At 42.1% G+C, this 23,624-nt stretch overlaps 1 protein-coding gene across 2 annotated transcripts in view; it reads left to right on the top strand.

The window, feature by feature from the left end:
* LOC132392609 (endoplasmic reticulum junction formation protein lunapark-B-like) overlaps positions 1–23,624 on the top strand; it is a 104,477-nt gene that overhangs the window by 61,250 nt on the left and 19,603 nt on the right. For both annotated transcript variants that reach the window (XM_059966735.1, XM_059966736.1), the window contains one exon: positions 15,627–15,710. In XM_059966735.1, the coding sequence (XP_059822718.1) occupies positions 15,627–15,710 (84 nt within the window). The remainder of the gene's footprint in view (positions 1–15,626; positions 15,711–23,624) is intronic.

Genomic DNA, 23,624 nt, shown 5'->3' with positions numbered 1-23,624 from the left:
GCCACGGTGCCGGGAACTCGACCGGTTGCGCCACATCCACATGGGCCGGTTTGAGTCGGTCCACCGTGAAAACCTCCTCTCTTCCCCCCAACGTCCAGCACAAACATGGACTCGTTGTTCCTGAGCACCGTAAACGGCCCCTTGTAGGGCCGTTGCAGCGGTGGCCGATGCCCACCCCTCCGTACAAACACAAACTTACAGTTCTGCAGGTCTTTGGGTACGCAGATCGGGTTCTGCCCATGCTGCGAAGTGGGTATGGGGGCCAGGTTGCCGAGCCTCTCGCGTAGTCTGCCCAAGACTGCTGCGGGTTCTTCGTCGTGCCCCCTTGGGGCTGGTATGAACTCCCCAGGAATGACCAGGGGTGCGCCGTACACCAACTTGGCCAACGAGGTGTGCAGATCGTCTTTGGGCGCCATGCGGATGCCGAGTAGGACCCAGGGAAGCTCGTCCACCCAGTTAGCTCCTCGCAGGCGGGCCATGAGAGCCGACTTTAGGTGACGGTGGAAACGCTCTACCAGGCCATTCAACTGTGGGTGGTAGGCAGTTGTGTGGTGCAGCTGTGTCCCCAAAAGGCTGGCCATAGCTGACCACAGGCTGGAGGTGAACTGGGCGCCCCTGTCGGAGGTAATGTGGGCTGGTACACCAAAGCGGGACACCCAGCTGGTGATCAGTGCCCGGGCGCAAGATTCGGAGGTGGTGTTGGTGAGCGGGATTGCCTCTGGCCATCTGGTGAACCGGTCCACGATAGTGAGGAGGTGCCGCGCTCCGCGTGACACTGGCAGGGGACCCACGATATCCACATGAATGTGGTCGAAACGCCGGTGGGTGGGGTGGAACTGCTGCGGCAGAGCTTTGGTGTGCCGCTGCACCTTGGCCATCTGGCAGTGCATGCACGTTTTGGCTCATTCACTGACCTGCTTGCGGAGACCGTGCCAAACGAACCTGCTGGAGACCATCCGGACGGTTGTCCTGATGGAGGGGTGCGCTAAGTTATGAATGGAGTCGAAAACACGGCGCCACCAGTTTGCTGGGACAACGGGACGGGGTTGGCCGGTGGTGACGTCACAGAGTAGGGTCCTCTCATCTGGGCCTACGGGGAGGTCCTGGAGCTGCAAACCGGAGACTGCGGTTCTGTAACTAGGGATCTCCTCGTCTGCCTGCTGCGCCTCTGCCAGCGCCTCAAAGTCTACCCCTTGGGAAAGGGCATGAATGTTAGGGCGAGAGAGCGGGTCTGCCACGACATTGTCCTTACCCGAGACATGCCGGACATCCGTCGTGTATTCAGAGATGTAGGACAGATGGCGCTGCTGGCGGGACGACCAGTGGTCGGACTCCTTCGTGAATGTAAAGGTAAGCGGCTTGTCTGTGAATGCGGTGAAGGGCCTACCTTCCAAGAAGTACCTGAAATGCCGGATTGCTAGGTAGAGCGCCAACAGTTCCTGGTTGAAAGCACTGTATTTGAGCTCGGGCGGTCACAGGTGTTTGCTGAAAAACACCAGGGGTTGCCAGCGACCCGCAATGAGTTGCTCCAGTACCCCACCGACTGCCGTGTTAGATGCGTCCACCATGAGAGCGGTAGGGACGTCCATTCTGGGGTGCACTAGCATCGCGGCGTTTGCCAAGGCTTCCTTCGTTTGAATGAAAGTGGCGGCGGATTCCTTATCCCAGGTAACATCCTTGCCTGGACCCGACATCAGGGCGAACAGGGGGCGCATGATTCGGGCAGCTGAAGGGAGAAAGTGGTGGTAGAAATTTACCATACCCACGAATTCCTGAAGGCCTTTGATTGTGGTGGGTTGGGGAAAATGGCGGACTGCATCTACCTTAGCAGGCAGAGGGGTTGCCCCGTCTTTAGTAATCCTGTGGCCCAGGAAGTCAATGGTGTCGAGCCCGAACTGGCATTTGGCCGGGTTGATTGTTAGACCGTATTCACTCAGTCGGGCGCAGAGTTGACGGAGGTGGGACAGATGCTCCTGACGACTGCTGCTTGCCTTGAGGATGTCGTCCAAATAGATGAAAGCGAAGTCCAGGTCGCGTCCCACCACGTCCATTAACCGCTGGAACATCTGTGCAGCATTCTTCAGGCCGAACGGCATGCGGAGGAAGTCAAAAAGGCTGAACGGGGTGATGAGTGCCGTTTTGGGGACGTCGTCCAAATGCATCGGGATTTGATTGTATCCCCAGACGAGGTCTACCTTGAAGAAGATCCGTGCGCCGTGCAGGTTTGCTGCAAAATCTTGAATGTGCGGTACAGGGTAGCGGTCCGTTGTTGTAGCCTCGTTCAGCCTGCGGTAGTCGCTGCATGGTCTCCAGCCCCCTGTCACTTTGGGCACCATGTGCAGGGGGGAGGCCCATGGGCTGTTGGACCTCCGTATGATCCCCAATTCCTCCATCCTCTTGAACTCCTCCTTCGCCAGTCAGAGCTTGTCCGGGAGAAGCCTTGGAGCACAGGCGTGGAGGGGTTGTCCCTGGGTCGGGATGTGGTGCTGTACGCCGCATCTGGGCATGGCTGCCGTGAACTGCGGTGCCAGAACCAATGGGAAATCCGCCAGGACCCTGGTGAAGTCGTTGTCGTACAGCGTGATGGAGTTGAGGTGAGGGGCTGGCAACTGGGCTGCACCCAGGGAGAACATCTGAAAGGTCTCGGCGTGGACCAGTCTCTTCCTGGGCAGGTCTACCAGTAGGCTGTGAGCCCACAAAAAATCCGCACCCAGAAGTGGTTGGGCTATGGCGGCCAGTGTGAAGTCCCACGTGAACCGGCTGGAGCCGAACTGTAGCTGCACCGTACGGGTGCCGTAGGTCCTTACTCTGCTGCCGTTCACGGCCCTCGGGGGGGGACCCGGTGCCCAGTTGCGGGTGTTGTAACTCGTCGGAGGTAAGACGCTGATCTCGGCACCGGTATCGACCAAAAAACGGTGTTCCGACCGCTTGTCCCACACATACAGGAGGCTATCCCGATGGCCAGCTGCCCTAGCCATCAGCGGCGGCTGGCCCTGCCGTTTCCTGGGAACTTGCAGGGCGGGCTACAGCGGCGGGCTTCTGCGCCCCACCGCTGGTAGTAGAAGCACTATTGTTCGTTGGGCTTCCCACCCCTGCCTCTGGGGTTAGCGGGCTCAGTGGCCAGGCCTGGTCTGGTTTGCTGCTGGGAGCGTGGCCTGGTGATCTGTGCGATGGACACCTACACCCCGCTCACCTTCTTGGCTTTCCACAGCAAGTCCTCCCGGGCTGCCACCTTCCGGGGGTCACTGAAATCCGCGTTGGACAGCAGCAGGCGTATGTCCTTGGGCAGTGCTCCAGGAATGCCTGCTCAAACATGAGGGAGGACTTGTGTCCCCCAGCCAGAGACAACATCGCATTCATTAAAGCCGATGGAAGGCTGTCCCCCAAACCATCCAGGTGCAGTAAACGGGCAGCCTGCTCGCGCCGTGAGAGTCTGAAAGTCCTTATGAGCAGGGCTTTGAATTCTGTGTACTTGCTGTCTGCTGGGGGAGACTGTACGAACTCCTCATCCTGGGCCGCTGTGTCCTGGTCGAGGGAGCTCACCACGTAGTAGTAACGTGTGTCCTCTGAGGTTATCTGCCGAACGTGGAATTGGGCTTCTGCTTGCTGGAACCACAGGTGAGATCGCAGCATCCAGAAGCTTGGCAGTTTCAACGAAACTGCACGAACAGAGGCGATGTCATTCATCTTCGGTTCAAAGATCGTTTGAATGTCCAATTGTAGCGGTGTGCTGCACGCAGCGCTGAAATAACGACATGGAGTTGGTAAACTGCAGTTAAAGAAGATTTTATTCGAACTTCGCGGCTTCGCTTTAAAGCCTCCCTGATACCGCCCTCCCCGGACACGGATGCTGTAGGAGGCGTGTATTCACAGTCCTGTCCCGCGCGCGGATGGTGTAGGGGACACATACTCACAGTCCCGCGCAAGCTTTTCCCTTTGTTGGTGAAACAGACCTGGCGCCCTTTTGGGGCTGGTCTTTATGCTGGCGCGCTGGCTATTTGTGAACTGGTTCGAGTGCGCTAGGAAGTGGGTTGCCACAGTGTCCCCATTTCACAGCGAGAAGTGAGACATAATAAACAACACGCTAATTTAAGATGTTAAAAGTCTTTTTGCGTGGCTTTTTCCAAGCTCTGCACCAAGAGAGTCAGCACCATAAAGGCGCGGCTGTCCAGACGCACAAACTCCAGCAGCTAACCTGCTGCTCCTAGAATCAGCACATCTCCAGAGCCACAAAAATCCAGAATCCTGAAGGCACACTCACCTTCCAGGTCACGTCCTTGGGATACCAAAAAGCGACCGGTCGTGAGGCCCCGAGAGCAGGTCCCATTCCTGCAAAGAACTGAAGTCAGAGTGTAAGTCCTAGGTCAGGGTCTTCAAAAGAACTTTGAAACCATGTCATGAAGAGATGTTTAATATCCAGGTTACCAACTTGGAGTGATTATATATAGAGAGCCTCCGGATGATATGTTAGCCAGTTACGATAACTTTTCTTGTTAATCTCCATTAACAGGACATGAACTGTAACCCAAATAACATTTTGGCACATCAGTATAAAGGATCTTTTACTGGTTCTTGACTGCTTTTAAAATGCTTGCCTGATTTTAAACAGATCTTTGGACCGAAGTAGTGCTGCTAATAGTCTGATAATTGATATCTGTACGTTAGGATATCTTCAGGCTATCTTGCCGTGAACAACAATCAGCCATGATTGTTCACTAAGAAAACAAATAAATTTAACAGTACAGTAAGATAAGTGGGGGGGGGGGGGGAGTGGAGTTCATGAAACCTGACATTTGTATACAAAGGAAATAAATAGTGCAAGACTAAGATTTTACGAATGTATATTTTGCTATAATAGATTTAATCTTTCACTTGAATTAGAATTTTGAGGGTATCATGATTAAAAGTAAACGACCATAGGAAGAAAATGCTGGGATGAAATTGATAGTTTATTACATTGGATTAATCTTCTGGTAGTTTTATAGTGGATTAGTGTTAAGTGCCTGTGGTTCCACTTGTCGCATTTGTAATTTCAGTTTAGTTGTGTGTTTAAAAAAAAAGGTCGTCATACAAAACATGAAGTTCTGCAAATGCTGGAAATCTTGAACAATACACACAAAATGCTGGAGGAATTCAGCAAATTAGGCAGCATATATTAGAGAGAATAAAGAGTTGATGTTTCTGGGCAACATCATCTGTTTTTCCCATCATTAAATGCTGCTTAAGTTGTTGAGTTCCTCCAGTGTTCTGTGTGTGTTGTAATAGTAAACTTCACTGGAGTTACATTTGCCACTTGTATGCAAAGGTGCACAGCTTTCACGTTGATCTTGTATATCTCATGTTTTCCAAATACTACAAGAATGAATATTTTGTTTTCGATGAATTAATTTGTTGGATTGATTCAGTCACTATTTAGATAGTGGTCTCAAAACAACCAAACTCAATTAACACATGAATATTACTAGTGCAATAGCTCTGCTTAGATTATAGAGTTATATTCATGAAACATGTGCTTCATCTCAACTTGTCCATTCAGACAAATACGCCTACCTAATCTAATTTCATTTGTCTGTAATTGGCCCATTTCCCTCTGAATCTTTCTAGACCACGTATCTGTCCAAAAGCCGATTAAATGTTGTAATTGTACCTTCCCCTGTTGTCCCTCCTGATAACGTGTTCCATATAGTCCAGCACCTTCTGTGGGGAAAATCTTGCCCCTTGGATTCCCGCTAACTTTTTCCATCTCTCTTCAGTCCATGCCTTTTAGTTTTAGACTCTTGCCCTCAGTTGGGAAAAATAGTGTGACTATCTACCCTGTCTTTGCCCCCAATTTTACCAACATCTGAGGAATCAGTACCAGTCTCTTTGTAACTCAAGCTCTCTAATCTAGCCAACACCCTCACCAGTTTTTTTTTCTGCACCCTTTCTAGTTTAATCGTATCCTTCATGTAGCATAGTGATCAGAACTAAACACAGTCCTCCAAGTGCAGGCTAAGTAATAATATGTGCTGCAGTAGGATAGCATCCTAACTCACATACTTGGTGCCTTGGTGTATGAAGTCAAGAGTGCTGTATGGCTTCATCATTGTATATGTGTCGCCACTTTCAGGGAACTATGTAGTTGAAGGTCTTACTGTACAATAACATTCCTGAGGAATTGTCCATTCATTGTGAATGTTGACCTGGCTTGCCTTCCCAAGATGCATCACTTTGCACTTCTGTGTTAAATTCCATCTACCAGTCTCCTATCCACTTTACCATTGGGACAAAATCGTCTTGTTAACTTGAGCAACCTTCTTCACTGTCCATTATACCACCAATGTTACTGTCATCCACAAGGTTTCTAATCATACCACTTAACATTGTCTTCCAAATCATTAACATACAAGATGAAAAATAAAGGACTTAGCACTAATCTTTGCAGCACAGTACTGGTTATAGGTCTCCAAACTGAAAAGGAACCATCCAGTACTAACTTTTGCCTCCTATAGCAGACCACCTTTGTTTCCAGTTTGGCTAGTTCACCCTGGATCCCATATATTTTAACATACTGGATCAGCTTTCATGCAGGACCTTGTGTAGAAGATCTTGCTGAAGCCCATGTAGGCAATGTGTACCTGTTTGTCCTTATCACCTCTAGCTGACAGCATACACTTTGAGTTTGGCTTTGAAAATTTGAGAGGGTAAGAGATATGGGGTGGGGGTATAAGGGAAATTCCAGGGTTAAGTGATTGAAGATGAGAGTTCAAAACTTTTGAAGAGGGTCAATTTTGTTATATTGTTGAGCAGGAGCATAGTGTTTTTAGGATTAACTGAAGGTATGGAGCATTTCAAGACACTGAGGAAAATGCCTCTCACAGTAATTGAGATTAATGGAAGGCCAAGGTGGATTTTAAAGACAAGGAAAAGAGTGCATGGATACTTATCTGAACATGAAGGTAAGGCAAGGTGTTATTGTGATTCAGGCTGCAGTATGATTTGTGGTCTTGTGAAAAGTCATCTAGAAGAAGTGTGTATAAGTAGTAGTGATTAGGGAAGAATGAAATAGGGGATGAAATGTGGGAATGAAAAAGTAATTTTGGAAATGAGGGAAGATAATGGATCAATTGAGATGCCAGATAAACAAAACAATTGTTGTGGCAGATGCCAAAATAGCACAACTGTAGCAGAAGATGAAGCAATTGGTGTGGAAAACCAAGATGAAAAATATAGTCCTTGATTTCCAATCCAACCTTCTCTCCATCATTGTAAAAGAGGGAGATAAACTGAAAGTTAAGCAAAATAATACGAATTAAATGGGGTTACCTGGGGTACAAGTTAAAAAAAAAAACCTGGTTTTCATTAGATTAAAGGTGATGAAGAAATTGGGGGGGGGGGGCGTGTAAAAATGGACACTGAAAGCTTCATTTGACATTTCCAGCTCAGCAGTTATTTTGCAGAGGTTTAGTAGAGTGTTGAAGTAGAGTATTCACAATTTGGATGCATTGTAAAATAACGGAGTTTATCTACTAAGCAATTGAGCTAAGGTCATATAAAATTTTGTCTGCACTGAACTGGCAGCATTTGGAACACTGCTGAGTCGGGAAGTGCATCTTTTTTTTATACAATAGTCTATTAATAGGCATTAGTGAAGGATAAAATTCTAATGTGATTGTGATCTTTTGGAAGCAGAATACCCTGTCAACATACATCATTCGGAATCGAGAGCATTTTGTCTATTTGCATTTGAGCTTCTGGGTACCCTACCTAATGGGTAGTTTTAGGACAAGATGACAAACTGCCAAAATATGTCAAACAAGGGAAAATCTACAAATGCTAGAAATCCAAGCAACACACACAAAATGCTGGAGGAACTGAGCAGGCCAGGCAGCATCGGAGTATAATCGAAGTTTTGGTCTGAGATGTTTAATTTCATTTCTGTCCTGCTGAAGGGTCTCGGCCTGAAACATTGACTGTACTCTTTTCCATAAATGCTGTCTGGCTTGCAGAGTTCCTCCAGCACTTTGGGTGTGGCACTTGGCAAAATACGCCATTTTTATGGTCTCCCAATTGCTTACTATATATTACCAGGTAGTGTACTATAAATGAAATGTTAAGGTTTTTTAAAATGTGAGGGAGAATTAGGTTGAAAGATGTATTTCTATTCTACAGAGCTTTTCGTGCCTCTGCATATACCATTTGACATCTTGTTTATGTATGACTGTTAACTCAAGTTTGCCTTGTATACTGTATAATGTTGCATAGCAATGCTGAACAAGCGGGTTAGTCCATTGATTTAAAAATAATAAACAAAATAATTTGAAGCAGAATTGAATGGTGTTAGTGAACTAATATAGAGTGAACATGTAGCAGATCCAATAGCAAAGTGATCTAACAGCAAATGACTTTTTCTACTTGCCTTTTTATTTTTTTTAAAGAAGATAGATAACTTTGGTTATTTAATTTCTGTTGAAAGTAAAATTGGCTAAAGGCATGACAGAACCAAGTTTACGATTATTTTGTACGGTAGTACATTTTCTAAGTTCATATGAGGTTGGCTATCTATAACAGGTAGCCAACCTCATCTATATAATTATAAGACTTGTCCAGGAGAATAGAAGCAAAGCTACCAATGTCAATACACCAGAAGCTTACATTGGAATTTAAAATTTTCATGACAACATGAGAGATTCTGCAGTTCCAGAGTTGCGCACACGAAATGCTCAGCGGGTCAGGCAGTATCTATGGAGAGGAATAAATCTATGCTGAGACCTTTCATCAGGACTGGAAAGGAAGGGGGAACATGTCAGAGTAAGACATTGAGGGAGGAGAAGGACAACAAAATAGAAGGTGATAGTTGAAGCCAGGTGGGTGGGAAAGGTGGCTCCATATGTGATTCCCTCATCCATTTGTCCCTTCCCATTAATCATATTCTTGGCATATATCCCTGCAAGTGAGAGAAATGCTACACCTGTCCACTCACCTCTGTACCCACCTCCATTCAGGGCCAAACAGCCCAGTCACTGTTACATTGGTAAGATCCAACATAAATTGGGGGACCCTTTGTCAAGCACCTCCACCAAAAGTGGATTTTCCTGGTGGCCAACCATTTCAATTCCTATTTCACTTCCTGTTCTGACATGTCAGTCCAAGGCCTCTTCCCTCAAAATAAGGCCACTCAGGTGGAGCAACATATTCTGTCCATTTCATCGATCTCTTCCAATAATTTTTTTTTCTCTCTCCTGTCTCTCTTCTTTCATTCCCCACTTGGCCTCTTGCGTCTTTTCCTTACCTGCCTTTCACCATTCTTGGCTCCCTTCCTCTTCCCTTTCTTCCATAGTCCACTCCTATCAGATTCCTTCTCCACCTCTACCTTTCTCATCCATCTGGCTTCATCTATCACCTTCTATTTGTCCTCCTCCTCCTTCACCTCCTCCTCCACCCCCCACCTTTTTATTCTGGCATCTCTCCCCCCACCCCTTGTCAGTCCTGATGAAGGTTCTTTGCCGAAAACGTTGACTGTTTATTAATTTTCATAGATGCTGCCTGACCTGCTGAGTTCCTCTAGTATTTTGTGTGTGTTGCTTAAAAAATTGCATACATTTTTATATCTAATGTTATCTCAAAGATATTTTAGAAGGCACTTTGATGTAGTATGCTGCTAGTGCCTCCCATCTGTCTTTCTGTCTAAATAGTCCTTTCTGCTTTGTATAAGGCCCATTAACAGATGTTCTATTCCTTTCTCTACATCAATTTTAAATTTTGTCAGTTCTTTGGGACATGTATACTCCCCTAAACTAATTCCAATCAGCATAAATTGAAGTAGATCAAACTGAATTTGCTTGGTTTTGAAACAGTTGATTCTGGCCTTGATTCATGCTGGAGCAGGTTTATTTTAAATTTGTTAATTCTGTCTTGCCTTACAAGAAAATTGCAGATTCTTTCCACACTGATGCTTTGAGATTAACAGTAAAGCAAATGAGATATTGGCCCTTATATGTCATTAAAGGAAATTTCATTGCTCCTTTTTGCCTTTATTGAGCTTTTGCAGCGCTTTGCACCAAGCTAATTGCTTCTGCTAATAAATAATCTAAAATCAATGCTGACAGTGGTTAATTGGCACACAGACTTTATTTTTTAAAGCACTCTGCTAATGACCTTTTTTAAATTAATAGCATAAGTGCTATGAGGAAATAAATCTGAGGAATTGCCTGTCATTTACTGTCATGTCTAATAACTTTCAATAATGACTGCTGATAGATTTTTGTACATTCCATTATTGAAGTAGGTGCATGTAATTATTCTCCTCATTATATTTAAACAATTAGCAATATTTGGCATTTCTTTGCTATAAAGCTGTTAACTGCAATTAACAGGTTTCCAGCTTTAGGAATATTTTTGCTCCTTCACATTTCTCTTGCAGATTCCTGTTAGTAAATGGTTTGCTCTTCTGTAGCAAAAAAAAACTATTCACGATGATTTCCTGTGGGTTTGTAAAAATTCCACTCTATGCTTCCGTCATAGTATTCCCCTCAAGTTATTACAATTCAGCTATTTAATTTGACCATTTATTTAATGGAGTCAGCTTCTCAAAGATTGGTTTCAAAAGTAGGTGACTTGGATGCAGATTTTGAAACCACTGCATTACACCACCCATCGTGTTTCTTGCAGTATTGCCCACTCTTAAACAGTTGTTTCTCTGCTGTCTCATTCCTAGCATTGGTATTAAATTCTCCCCATTGCTGGGCAGATTACAAAGTGGTCAGTTAAAATTGGAAATATTTGCATGTCAAAGCTTGGTCTTATTAATTGTATGATCACTTTAACTCAGGATTATGATAATTACAGAGTCAAACTTCGGCCTGGATATCAAAATCAGGTTTATTGTCACCGGCATGTGACATGAAATTTGTTAACTTAGCAGCAGCAGTTCAATGCAATACATACTCTATCAGAGAGAGAGGGAGGGAGAGAGATAAAAATAATAAATTAAATAAAGCATTATAAATAAACAAGTAAATCAGTTATGTATATTGAATAGATTGTTTAAAAAATGTGCTAAAACAGTAAAAGTGAGGTAGTGTCCAAAGCTTCAATGTCCATTTATGAATCAGATGGCAGAGGGAAAGAAACTGTTCCTGAATCGCTGAGTGTGTGACTTCAGGTTTCTGTATCTCCTACCTGATGGTAAGGGAGAAAAGTGCATGCGTCGGGTGCTGGAGGCCTTTAATAATGGACGCCGCCTTTCTGAGACACCGCTTCCTAAAGATGTCCTAGATATTTTGTAGACTAGTGCCCAAGATGGAGCTGACTAGCTTTATAACCTGCTGCAGTTTCTTTCGGTCCTGTGCAGTAACCCCTCCATACCAGACAGTGATGCAGCCTGTTAGAATGCTCTCCACAGTGCAACTATAGAAGTTTTTGAGCATACTTGTTGACATGTCAAATCGTTTCAAGCTCCTAATAAAGTATAGCTGCTGTCTTTCCTTCTTTATGACTACATCAATATGCTGGAACCAGGTTAGATCCTCGGAGATCTGTAATTTCTTTTACTACTTTTACTTCAACCTTCAGGGTCAGACAAAGATTTGATTCTGCATCTCAGTTGAAAAATGATATGTTTAAAACAGCACAATCTAAATTTGCAAGGGTTTGAAGATGGTTCTTGAGTGTGAACCACTGGAAGGAGAAGAGGCTGCTGCTGGTTTGGAGAAGTGAGACTAGCTGACTCTTGCATCTGTTGTATACTTCCTCAATTGCTTTACTGTCATACTGCAGATTCAGATTTGGCTAGTCAGAATTAAGAGGCAGGAGAAGGGCAAGATGAGCAGCTGCAAAATAACAGTGAGAAATTAAGGCTTTACAGGACAGACAATGCCTGTAAAGGAAAACAGGAAGTAGAGGAAAATTAAATTAAAGTCAAAGTACTGCCTGGTTTGCTGAGTATTTCAATTTTTTTGTGTGGGGAAAGAGGGAGATCAAGTTCATCTTGAAGAGAATATTCAGTATCATATTTCAATACAGTGGATTCCCATTAATTGGGACACATGGGGATCAGTGTAATTTGGCCCAATTAAGCAGCTGCCCCAATTAAACATTATTTCATGGAAATTGTTAAGAAGGTATACTTGGAAAAAAAAAACAGCTATCATTTAACAGAGTAACAAATTATATATTTAAATGAAAAATAGAACAAATTGGAATACTATCAATGCTACAATAGTACTATAAAATTGTATTAGTTCATAATCAATGGAGGAATTCATCAAGAGTACGCTGCCGTGTCTTTCAATTGACCGTGAATGAACAAAATCACCGCAGACACCTAGTGTAAATAATGGACTGCCTTCATACAAACCTTTAGACAATTGCATCCTCCAAATCTTAATTTTCATTGTAATATTGAAGATGATTGTTGATAGCTTTAGATCCTTCATAGTTCTTGGCTTATTGCAGTAGTGAAATTATTTAATCTTCACTCCCAGCCATTTCTGGCATCTCTAAGTGTGAATGCTTGTAACCACAGAGCAAAACTGCTCTGAATTGTCTTACTGTTTACTTTTCACCAACCATCAAGACACAGAAAGTCACTGCTATTTGCTGTCTTAAAAACTGTTCACTCTAAGCACTGTGTAGCATCTATAATGGCCATGCAAGTGGACATGACTGACACTCGTTAGAAACTGGTAGGCAACAATTTCCTCCAGTTAAGTGGCACAAGGTTCTAAATAAGTAAAGGGAATCCCAGTCATCTTTCTTGATTTGTGTTTGTGCTTCAAAGTTGTCCTAAATAAGCAGCTGCCTCAATTAAACAGAATCCACTGTACTTGCATTTGAAAGAACTAAGACTTAAAAAAAAATCGTATCTTCCAATAATGTACGTAATTTGCCCAGATACCTGAGTTTGACTAAGTAATATCTTAAAGAGATTTTAAGCAGAGGGCATATTCCAGATTCCCAGCATCTGAAGTATTTGGAGTTTCTAAATTTTCGGTCTGGTATCGTATAAGACAAGTAACCCCAGGACAGTGATGAAGCAGGTGGCAGGGGTATTGAATTTGTGATGATGAGGATATAAGTCATGTTGTGGGTGAACTGCATCTTTGGGGATAAAAAGTTGCTGGTCTTTATAAGAAGCTATTTGAAAACCCAGTCAATTTATTTATAATTTATTTCTTTATAATCCCATTTGATAAGAAACTTGATTTGTGTTTCTCTGTGCTTCAAAAGTGATATTAAAATCAACGTGCAGCCAACATCTTTTTTTCATATTTTCTCATGACATTAAAGGAGGTAATATGGCTGTTCGAGGGTATTGATTGAGAAGTGGAACAGTCATTGTTCCCATTCTCTAACTTCGTCCTGCAACCTAATCATATCCCTGGTGCCTATCAGTTTCTCTACCCTTTAGCTGGTTAATCTATCAATCTGCTCACCAGTCTGGATGTGGAAGGAAACCAGACCACCTGGGAAGAAGCACCCATAGTCACGGGAGAATGTGCAAATCACACACAGGATTCAGTTCAGATCATTGGAGCTTTGTGAAGAAGCCCACTAATTGCTGCACTACCATGATGCTCTATTCATAAAATGTTACCTAGCAGTTTACAAACTTTGTGAATGTTTTTCCACTTCATTCTAAAGCTTTGTCATTTATGTTCCTACATAAATTGTTCTAGGCCTTATCAGCACCAAAAGAATGTTTCTGTTTACCTCTGAAACCTGTTAAAGATTCAGCAGATGCCAATGAATGTTTTTGCCCTTTTTTAGCACCAGTTGCTTTTTGATGGAGTATGTGCAACTATGTTAAGTTTTTGGATGCCAATATTCTTGCAAAGAAGAAATCAGCTCCAGTTTATTGAATATTTTAAGCTAAAGAAAATTTGGGACCTATTCGTGGATTTAAGTAGTAAATGGGATATTATAAATAATTTGTTAAAGTTCAACAAACTTCGAAATAATTATCGTACTGTTCACATTTGCTGTAGCTTTTTGAGATGAAGAGGTTGTTCAATAATATTTTAAAGTATGGCTACATCTGAGGCAGAATATTTTTGTTATTAAATAACTAAAGAAAAATACCTAAGTTTGCATCAAATTGGCCTTGACAAACATTCCAAGTTTAGGCCTTGCGGCAGAATTGGCAGTAGTATCTGGATTTGGAATTGGCTTATTATCATCACATGTATTGAGTTACAGTGAAAAGCTTGTCTTGCGCACTGTTCATACTGGTTATGTCATTACACATTGCATTTCAGGTAGTATGGGGTAAAACAATAAAAATACAGATTAAAGTACAACAGCCACAGAGAAAGTACAGTGCAGGTAGACAATAAGGTACAAGATCATAGTGAGGTGAAGTGTCCATCTTTTCTTACTAGGAAAGCATAGAAGTCTGAACAGCGGGGTAGAAGCTGTCTTTGAGCCTGGTAGTACAAGCTTACAGGCTCTTGTATTGTCTTCCCAGTAGGAGAGGGGAGAAGAGGGAATGTCCTGGGTGGGAAGAGTCTGCAATGCTGGCTGCTTTAGTGAAAAATAGCCCATGGAATGCAGGTTGGTTTCTGTGAAGTGCTAGGTTGTGTCCGTAACTTTGTAATTTCTTGCATACACAGGCTCTGTACTTGAAATGCCAAGCCATGATACATCCAGGCAGGATCCTTTCTATGGTGCATTGACTTAAAAAAAATTAAGGCTGACACAGACATGCCAAATTTCTTTAGTCTCCTGGGGAAGTGTTGGTGAGCTTTGCTGGCTGTGGAATCATTGTGGTTGGACCAGGGCAGGCTATTGGTGATGTTCAGTCCAAGGAGTGTGAAGCTCTAAACCGACTCAACCTGAACATTGATGAAGACAGGAGCAAGTGTACCATCCACTCCTGAACTGCGATCAGCTGTTTTGCTGACATTGAGGGAAAGGTTGTCATGACAGCATGTTATTAAATCCATGTTTGAAGTCGTGCTGGAAATCTCATTATGAAATTGTTTCACAAATTTAAACAAAGCATTTTCAAGTTTGCAGTAGATAGACAATGTATCACTTAGCTTCAATTATGTATTCAGTTTGCATTGTGAAATCTTAGAGATAGTAAAATATAATCTTCTGTCTACTTTGGTGATAGAAGCTGTTGTGTAATATTTGCTAAGTATAAGGCATGTTAGGAACGTGCCTTCACGAGTTATTCTATTGCTTTCATTTGAAAATCATTGCCAAGCTAATTTGATACTCAACCTATTGTTTTATATTGAATGGGGCAATGAAACTCTGCTGAGAACTTTCTGAGTGTTCAGTCCATTTGACTAAGCGACAGGGGAAATCCTCACATTTCTTTTATGCGATTTGAGTACATAGAGGTCCTTATTGCTGCCTTTGATTCAACACATTATGAATGCTCAGCTGCACACTGAATGAAGTTACTGAAGTAAAATTTTTAATTTCCAAAAAAATTAATTTAGGTGATTAGCAGTAAGAAATGACAGTTGTTGCTATATGAACCATAGTAACCATGGAAAAGTTTTCATTGAAGACTCTTTAATGCTGTTCACCTTGTATTTTGTCATTTTTGGTCTGTCAAGACTGAAACTGCAAGAGAAACGTTATGATGAAAATGCATGCTTCACTAATGTGTTTCTAATATGTGTTCTAAATAGCTTGAAGAGGTCATGGAAAAGGAGACATATAAGAATGCCAAACTAATTTTGGAGAGGTTTGACCCAGAATCCAAGAAAGCTAAAGTAAGTATTCAAAGCTCAATACTTCTGTGAATGGAACTTGATAATTGGAGGGAAAATTTTGTTCTCTGATAATTCTGTATTCAAAATACTTACTTATAAATTAAATTGCAATCAAATATCTATTAAAATGAATTGATGACTAAATTGGATGTTTTGTGAAAAATTCTCATTTGAGTTTCAGAGAAGCTTTTCTGTTTGTGCTGTAATAAATTGGACCAGCCCAATATATTCAAAATGAGATGTTACCAATTTTTTTTGGGTAAAGTTATCAAGTGATTTATAAAAAAAAATCCATTAACACAGCTTTATGATATTCCCTTTACCTATTCAACAGATAAAATCAAAAACTGAGTGCTTCCATTGTGTAAGAGACCCGAGTACTACTGTCCTATGGCATCTTTAGAAGTGATATTTCAAGTACTGCCTACTGGTAATGAAGCTGGCCATTGAAAATGGTGGCATTGGTAGATTGATCGGAAAACTTTGTTCTGGGTGTCAGGCTTGGATATTTGGCAAACATGCCTATCAAGAAAAGCAGTGCATATTCCACTAGTCCTGATCTGCCTTGTAGATATTTGGGAGGTCAGGAAGTTAAAGCTTTTATATTGAAGAATGCACCCTTTTCGGTACTGATTTGATTGCGGTTATAATTTTTAGTACTCTTCAGAGTTTTTGAAATCATTAATAGGATATTTGCATTTCTGGGCAAGCCTGCATTTATTGTTCATTGTTGATGACCTTCAGGAAATGGTTGGTGATGCTTTTTAAAGCTGTTGCACCTCTGCTGATTGTGCTTCCATTCTGTTCGTAATTGAGAGCCCCAAGATTGGGACCTCATGATGAAAGAGCAGCAAGTCAAGGTAGTCTGTGCTTTGTCTAAATTGAGATTGATATCTGGTGTTCAATTCTGGAAGTTTAAGGATCATCTTGTCCTGGAATGAATGGTTCTTTATCACCTTGTCTCAGTTGTAAATAACTTTTCATTTAGAAGGTGGTATATTTTGAGATTTGTGGAAACTCAGCTGAGAATTAATTCAAAACTGAGGTTGTTTCTGGATATTATATGATTTTGAAATACAGGTAGTCCCCAAGTTACGAATGTCCAACTTATGGACAACTCGTACTTACGAACAGAGGAAGGAGAACATAGTCCACCATTTTAAGTCCATTGTGACGCTGTCTGCCATTTTAAGTCGGATCGTGACGCCGTCCGCCATTTTAAATCGTTGCCATTGACACTGTGTTGAGTTTTTAACTTCATATTTGGCTTTTTCTTAGTAAGATTCACCCTGACACCCCCCATTCTGGTCAGCTGGTGGCACAGTGAGATCAACGCCGGGCTGGAGAACGGAGGTTCCTGAGTTTGATACAGTGACAGACCACTCCCATGCCGGGTTGATGTTGATCCAGTGGCTCCTGTATCCTCCGTGCCGGGTTGATGTCAAGCTTGCAACTTGACATCGTAAAAAAAAAACAATGCCACCTCCAGTTTAAATTCACATGTGGAATGTTTTGGAGAATCAAATACCCAAACCCAGCACAGCCCCCACTTGTTCCATTTAACCTGTCTCAGTGTGGTGGAGTTTAGGACCCGGGGAATTCAGTACGTTGGTCCTTAGGATCCAATGGACCTTGGGAGCCAGCAGAACTCGGGACCCGCTGCCTGCAGTGTTTCTGTTCCATTGACGGGAAGCAATTGCAATTGAAAATAAAGTACAAATAATAAAGCGTTTGGAAAGAGATGAAACGCCGTCAGTCATTGGAAAAGCATTAGGCTACAGTCGGTCAACGATCGGAACAATTTTAAAGGATAACGGATAAAGTGAGAATAATGGAGCATGTGAAAGGCCCTGTCCCGATGAAAGCTACAATTATTACTAAGCAACGCAGTGGTTTAATTATTGGAATACATATGTTTCTTAAGTGTTTTATATGCATAAAAAGCTAAAATATATACTATATATTAAGACAAACATTTGACTAACTGATGCTAAATAATATCTGATGTACTTGTTCCGACTTACGTACAAATCCGACTTAAAGAAGGACTCAGGAACGGAACTCGTGCGTAACCGGGGACTGCCTGTAACTCAGTTTTCTGTGCTGAAGTAGAAGATTAGCTGTGACTTTGTCATAGTAGGCTTGAATGGATAGATGACCTTAATCTACTCTGATTTCATTGGTTCCTAACGTATTCACTGATGTTCAGTTCAGGCTTTCATCAGGACCAATTGACTTCAGACATTATCGCTCCCTTAGTTCTTAGAGCTGAATTTCAAAGGTGAGGTGAGAGTAACTGCCCTTGGCCAAAAGGCACCTTTTGATCATAAGTGGTATTAAGTAGCCCTGGTAAGCAAATTCAATGGACATAAGGTAAAGCACTTTTGTTGGGTTTAGAATTATTGGATAGTTGTAGTTGGGAGTTAGCCATTCAAGTTATTGAAGCACGTGAAGATGATTGAACCCAAATGCTGTCAAAAAAACCATGATGTTCTCTAAAGGCTAGAGTGTCCCTTTTACTCGGCTGTTTGCTCCAGGGCTGTGATGCAGTATGTGGTCTTGATGAAATCTAAACATGGCATCAGTGAGCTGTTTATTGTAGAGTAAATGCAGCCAAGAATCATTTGCTGATGAATTTAGGGTAGACTGTTTGCACAGTATTTGGTCAAAGTTTGATGCATTGTGGAAGGACCTGGGCTAGATATGAGTGTGTCAACTGTGCTGTAACATCTTAACTAGAGTGCGGCTAGTTATTTATTCAGTGCTATAGTTAGGATATTGTCCTTGCTGGAGAAGGGTGGAAGCGAGTTTTTGCAATGAGTGCAGTGTCATGGAAGTAAAAGCATCTACCCCTGGAAGAAGATTAGCAGCTCTTATGGTTATTGAATGTCTTTACACGTGATAAGACATACTAATATCACAGTGCAAATGCAGCGGCCTTTGCAAACTTGGTTAGATGGCAGCAAACTGATTCAACTTCAATTCAACCTGAAGGTGCCTCTCAGATGTTTTGATGTCCAAAATACTGCCCTCTAATTTGGTACATTGCTGTAATTGATTTTTTTTTAAAACTGCATTTTTAGGAAAAATTTATTTTGTTAGGATAATTTATTTGCCTTGAGTAGCATGAATCTTTGAATAGGTGTCATTTTCTGTTATTAGTCGATACTTGTAAATTTAATAGAATTCATCTAATGTTTCAGGTGTCTGGGTAACTTGTATAACATAAGAAATAGGAGCAGGAGTAGGTCCTCTGGCCCTTTGATCTGGACTCGTCTCCACCTACCTGCCTTTTTCCCCATAACCCTTAATTCTCCTACTATGCAAAAATCTATCCCACTTTGTCTTAAATATATTTACTGATGTATCCTCCACTGCTTAATTGGGCAGAGAATTCCACAGATTCACCACTCTCTAGGAAAGGTTCCTTCTCATCTACTCCCCCGAATCTTGAGGCTGTGTCCCCTAGTTCTAGCCTCACCTACCAATGGAAACAAATTTCCTGCCTCTATCTTATCTGTCCCTTTCATAATTTTGTTTCTATAAGATCTCCTCTCATTCTTCTGAATTCCAGTGAGTACAGTCCCAGGCGACTTAATCGCTCCTCGTAGCCTAACCCTCTCATCTCTGGAATCAACCTTGTGAACCTCCTCTGCTCTGCCTCCAAAGCCAGTATATCCTTTCTCACGTGAGGAGACCAGAACTGCACGCAGTAGTCCAGGCCTCACCAGTACCCTGTACAGTTGCTTCATAACCTACCTGCTCTTAAATTCAATCCCTCTAGCAGTGAAGGCCAACATTCCATTTGCCACCTTGATAACCTGCTGCACTTGCAAACCAGCCTTTTGTGATTTATGCACAAGCACTTACAAGTCCCTCTGCACAGCAGCCTGCTGCAGTTTTTTTACCATTTAAAAATAATCTGCTTATATTTTTCCGTACAAAGTGGATGACCTCGCATTTACTAACGTACTTCATCTGCCAGACCCTTGCCCACTCACTATCTGTATCTTTCTGCAGACTCTCCACATCTTCTGCACAGTTTGCTTTTCCACTCAATTTAGTGTCATCAGCAAACTTAGATACACTACACTCGGCCCCCTCTTCCAGATCGTTAATGTATATTGTGAACATTTGCGGGCCCAGCACAGATCCCTGCAGCACACCACTCACCACCTGTTTCCAACCAGAGTAACACCTATGTATCCCAATGCTGTGCTTTCTTTTAGCTAACTGATCCTCGATCCATGCTAATACACCACCCCCAGCTCTGTGCATCCTTCTGGATAAGTCTTTTATGCAGCACCTTATCGAACGCCTTCTGGAAATCTAAGTAAATAATATTCATCTGTTTCTCTCTATCTACTTCGCTTGTTATAACCTCAAAGAACTCCAGTAAGTTTATCAAACTGGACTTGCCTGTGCTGAATCCATGCTGTGTCTGCCTGATGGATTAATTTCTTTCCAGATTTCTTCTTTAATGATAGTCTTCAAGCATTTTCCCAACTACAGATGTTTAGCTAGCTAGCCTATAGCTACCTGCCTTTTGCCTACATCCTTTTTTGAACAGTGGCATGACATTCACTGCCTTCCATTCTGCCAGGACCTGCCGAGAGTCCAGAGAATTTTGTTAAATTATCACTAAGGCTTCTACTGTAACTTCTGCCATTTCTTTCAGTACCTTGGGATGTATTCCAACAGGACCAGGAGACTTACAAGGAGTGATTGATAAGTTTGTGGCCTACTGTAGACGGAGTCAATTTTTGAAAACCTAGCACATTTATTTTTCCTACATTTACATGTTTAGTCCAGCAGTCGTGGAGCATACTGATCCCTTCTTTGTACAATGCCCATTTCCAGAAAAGTTGGGATATTTTCCAAAATGCAATAAAACCAAAAATCTGTGATATGTTAATTCACGTGTACCTTTATTTAACTGACAAAAGTACAAAGAAAAGATTTTCAATAGTTTTACTGACCAACTTAATTGTATTTTGTAAATATACACAAATTTAGAATTTGATGGCTGCAACACACTCAACAAAAGTTGGGTCCGAGGCATGTTTACCATTGTGTTACATCACCTTTCCTTTTGATAACACTTTTTAATCGTTTTGGAACTGAGGATACTACTTATTGTAGATTTGCAATTGGAAATTTTGTCCATTCTTGCTTGATATAAGACTTCAGCTGCTCAACAGTCCGTGGTCTCCGTTGTCTGATTTTCCTCTTCATGATGCGCCATACTATTTCAATAGATAGATCTGCACTGGCAGCAGGCCAATCAAGCACACGCACTCTGTGTCTACAAAGCCACGCTGTTGTAGCCCGTGCAGAATGTGGTCTGGCATTGAAATGCTGAAATAAGCATGGACGTCCCGGGAAGAGACGTTACCTTGATGGCAACATATGTCTCTCTAAGATCCTAATATACGCCTCAGAATCAATGGTACCTTCACATACATGCAATTCACCCATGCCGTGGGCACTGATGCACCCCCATACCATCACAGATGCTGGCTTTTGCACCTTTCGCTGATAACAATCAGGATGGTCATTTTCATCTTTGGCCCAGAGAACTCGACGCCCGTTTTTTCCAAAAACTAGCTGAAGTGTGTGGACTCATCTGACCACAGCATAGGGTTCCACAGTCTTTCGGTCCATCTGAGATGAGCTCGGGCCCAGAGAACTCGCCAGCGTTTCTGCATAGAGTTGATGTATGGCTTCCTCCTTGCATAATACAATTTCAAGTTGCATTTCTGGATGCAGCGACAGACTGTTAAGTGACAATGGTTTTCCGAAGTACTCCGGAGCCCAGGTGGCTATAATTGTCACAGTAGCATGACGGTTTCTTAGGCAGTGCCGCCTGAGGGCTCAAAGATCACTTCACAATATTATATACAGTAGATGTTGAAAGACCTAAATTCTCTGCAATCTTGAGTTGGGAAATGTTCCTTTTGAACTGACTAACAATTCTCTCAAGAATTTTGGCACAAAGGGGTGAGCCATGACCCATCCTTGCTTGCAAAGACTGAGCCTTTGATGGACGCTACTTTTATACCCAGTCATGATAGCTCACCTGCTACCAATTAGCCTGCTTAATGGGAGTCTTCCAAACTGGTGTTACTTGAATATTCTGTGCACTTTTCAATCTTATTTTAACTCTGTCCCAACTTTTGTTGAGTGTGTTGCAGCCATCAAATTCTAAATTTGTGTATATTTACAAAATACAATTAAGTTGGTCAGTAAAGCTATTGAAAATCTTTTCTTTGTACTTTTGTCAGTTAAATAAGGGTTCACGTGAATTAACATATCACAGATTTTTGTTTTTATTGCATTTTGGAAAATATCTCAACTTTTCTGGAAATGGGGTTTGTAGAAGTCGGCATCTTGGACCTCCGGCAGTGGTCCACAGCGTGGAGTGATTGATAAGTTCATGGCCTAAGGTAGAAAGAGGTGAGTTATTAACTTCAAACTCACTGCATTTTCACTCAAAAGAGTTGAACTGTGTGTGCATGTAACGAGAGCTGTATAACTCATCTCCTTCTACCTTAAGGCCACGAACTTATTGATCACCCCTGCTGTTGATCACCTGGAGGTCCAAGACGCTCTTGTTACATGCACATGCAGTTCAACTCTTAGTGATAATGCAGAAAGTTTGAAACTAATAACTCATCTCCTTCTACCTTAGGCTACAATCTAATCAATCACCCTCGTATCTATCTTCAGGCCAATAAGTTAGCAAATTTGTCTAGAAACTTGATCACTGTATCACTTTCCAGTAAATCCTTGGCCTTGCTTTGGATTGTAATTGAAAGGCATCATCCATGCCCTTATTACCACTAAGCTTTGACTATTCCTACACTAACCTTCCTTGTTTTACTTTTCGTAAATTTAAGGTACTTTGAAACACTTATATTCTTTTTCTATGATTTACCAGCCCCCTTCACCTGTTACTTCTCAGTTAAGTAGCAATCCATTCCATATCTTGTTTTTACTTTTTCTATCTCCTGCAACCTGCAGATATTTGAAGTGAATTTACCCAAGCAATTCTGGCCTCTGGAGTACTACCAATTTTAGTTGCCCCATTATTCATTACTATACCATTGGTCTGTATATTTTTATGGTCTCGTTTTCTTCTGATCATTAGATATGGAATTACTTAAGAGTTGGTAACATGCTGCTTTTGATCAGTATATAGGTAACTGTGGTTAAAAACGAATGTACGTTTCTTGAGATTTGTCTCTGAAAATTGTGCTTCTACTGCTATATTGAAGTAGAACTGATCACTTGGTTATCATTGGTCAAGGCTGAGAATCATTGTGCCTTACTGCTCTGCTGCTGATAGCTCATACTATTTCATGGATGAACTAATAGATCAATTTGCCTGTCCAATTTGGCGCAATACTGCAATATGTTTTGTCATAGTGCTTGAGTATCTGAATGGTGATTGCCAGTGCTTTGCTAGGGATTGATATATCTAGCACAGGCTATTGAGTGACTAGTTTGTGGGACATCTCTTCCAATTCTGGCACCATTCTGCGTGATTTTTATAAGAAGTGTGCAGGATTGGTAAGGCTGAGATTTGTTGTCAGTACCCTGATGGGATGTGCACATTTTTGTTAATAGATCTGAATTTTTCTTTTAGAACTGGGTGGCTTTTTTTTTAACCTTTTTTTTTTAAAAAGAGTTTACCTCCAGCATGGAACAAGTGTACAGTTTGGAAAAGCAGGAACGTGTGTGTGTGTCTGCCTCACTAATTTGTTATTTCTTGAAATAACTGAGAAGATTGAAAGTAGGGCAATAGATGTTGTACAATTTAAGGCATTTTACAAAGCCCTGCACGATTGGTTGGCTCAGAAGGTAAAGACATGAGATCCAAACTGACTTAATAGATCCATAATTAGCTTGGCA

Source organism: Hypanus sabinus, chromosome 4 (assembly GCF_030144855.1).
Source record: "Hypanus sabinus isolate sHypSab1 chromosome 4, sHypSab1.hap1, whole genome shotgun sequence".
Classification (NCBI taxonomy): Eukaryota; Metazoa; Chordata; class Chondrichthyes; order Myliobatiformes; family Dasyatidae; genus Hypanus; species Hypanus sabinus.
Note: the sequence above shows the minus strand (reverse complement) of the source record. Positions and strands in the feature narration are given on the sequence as shown.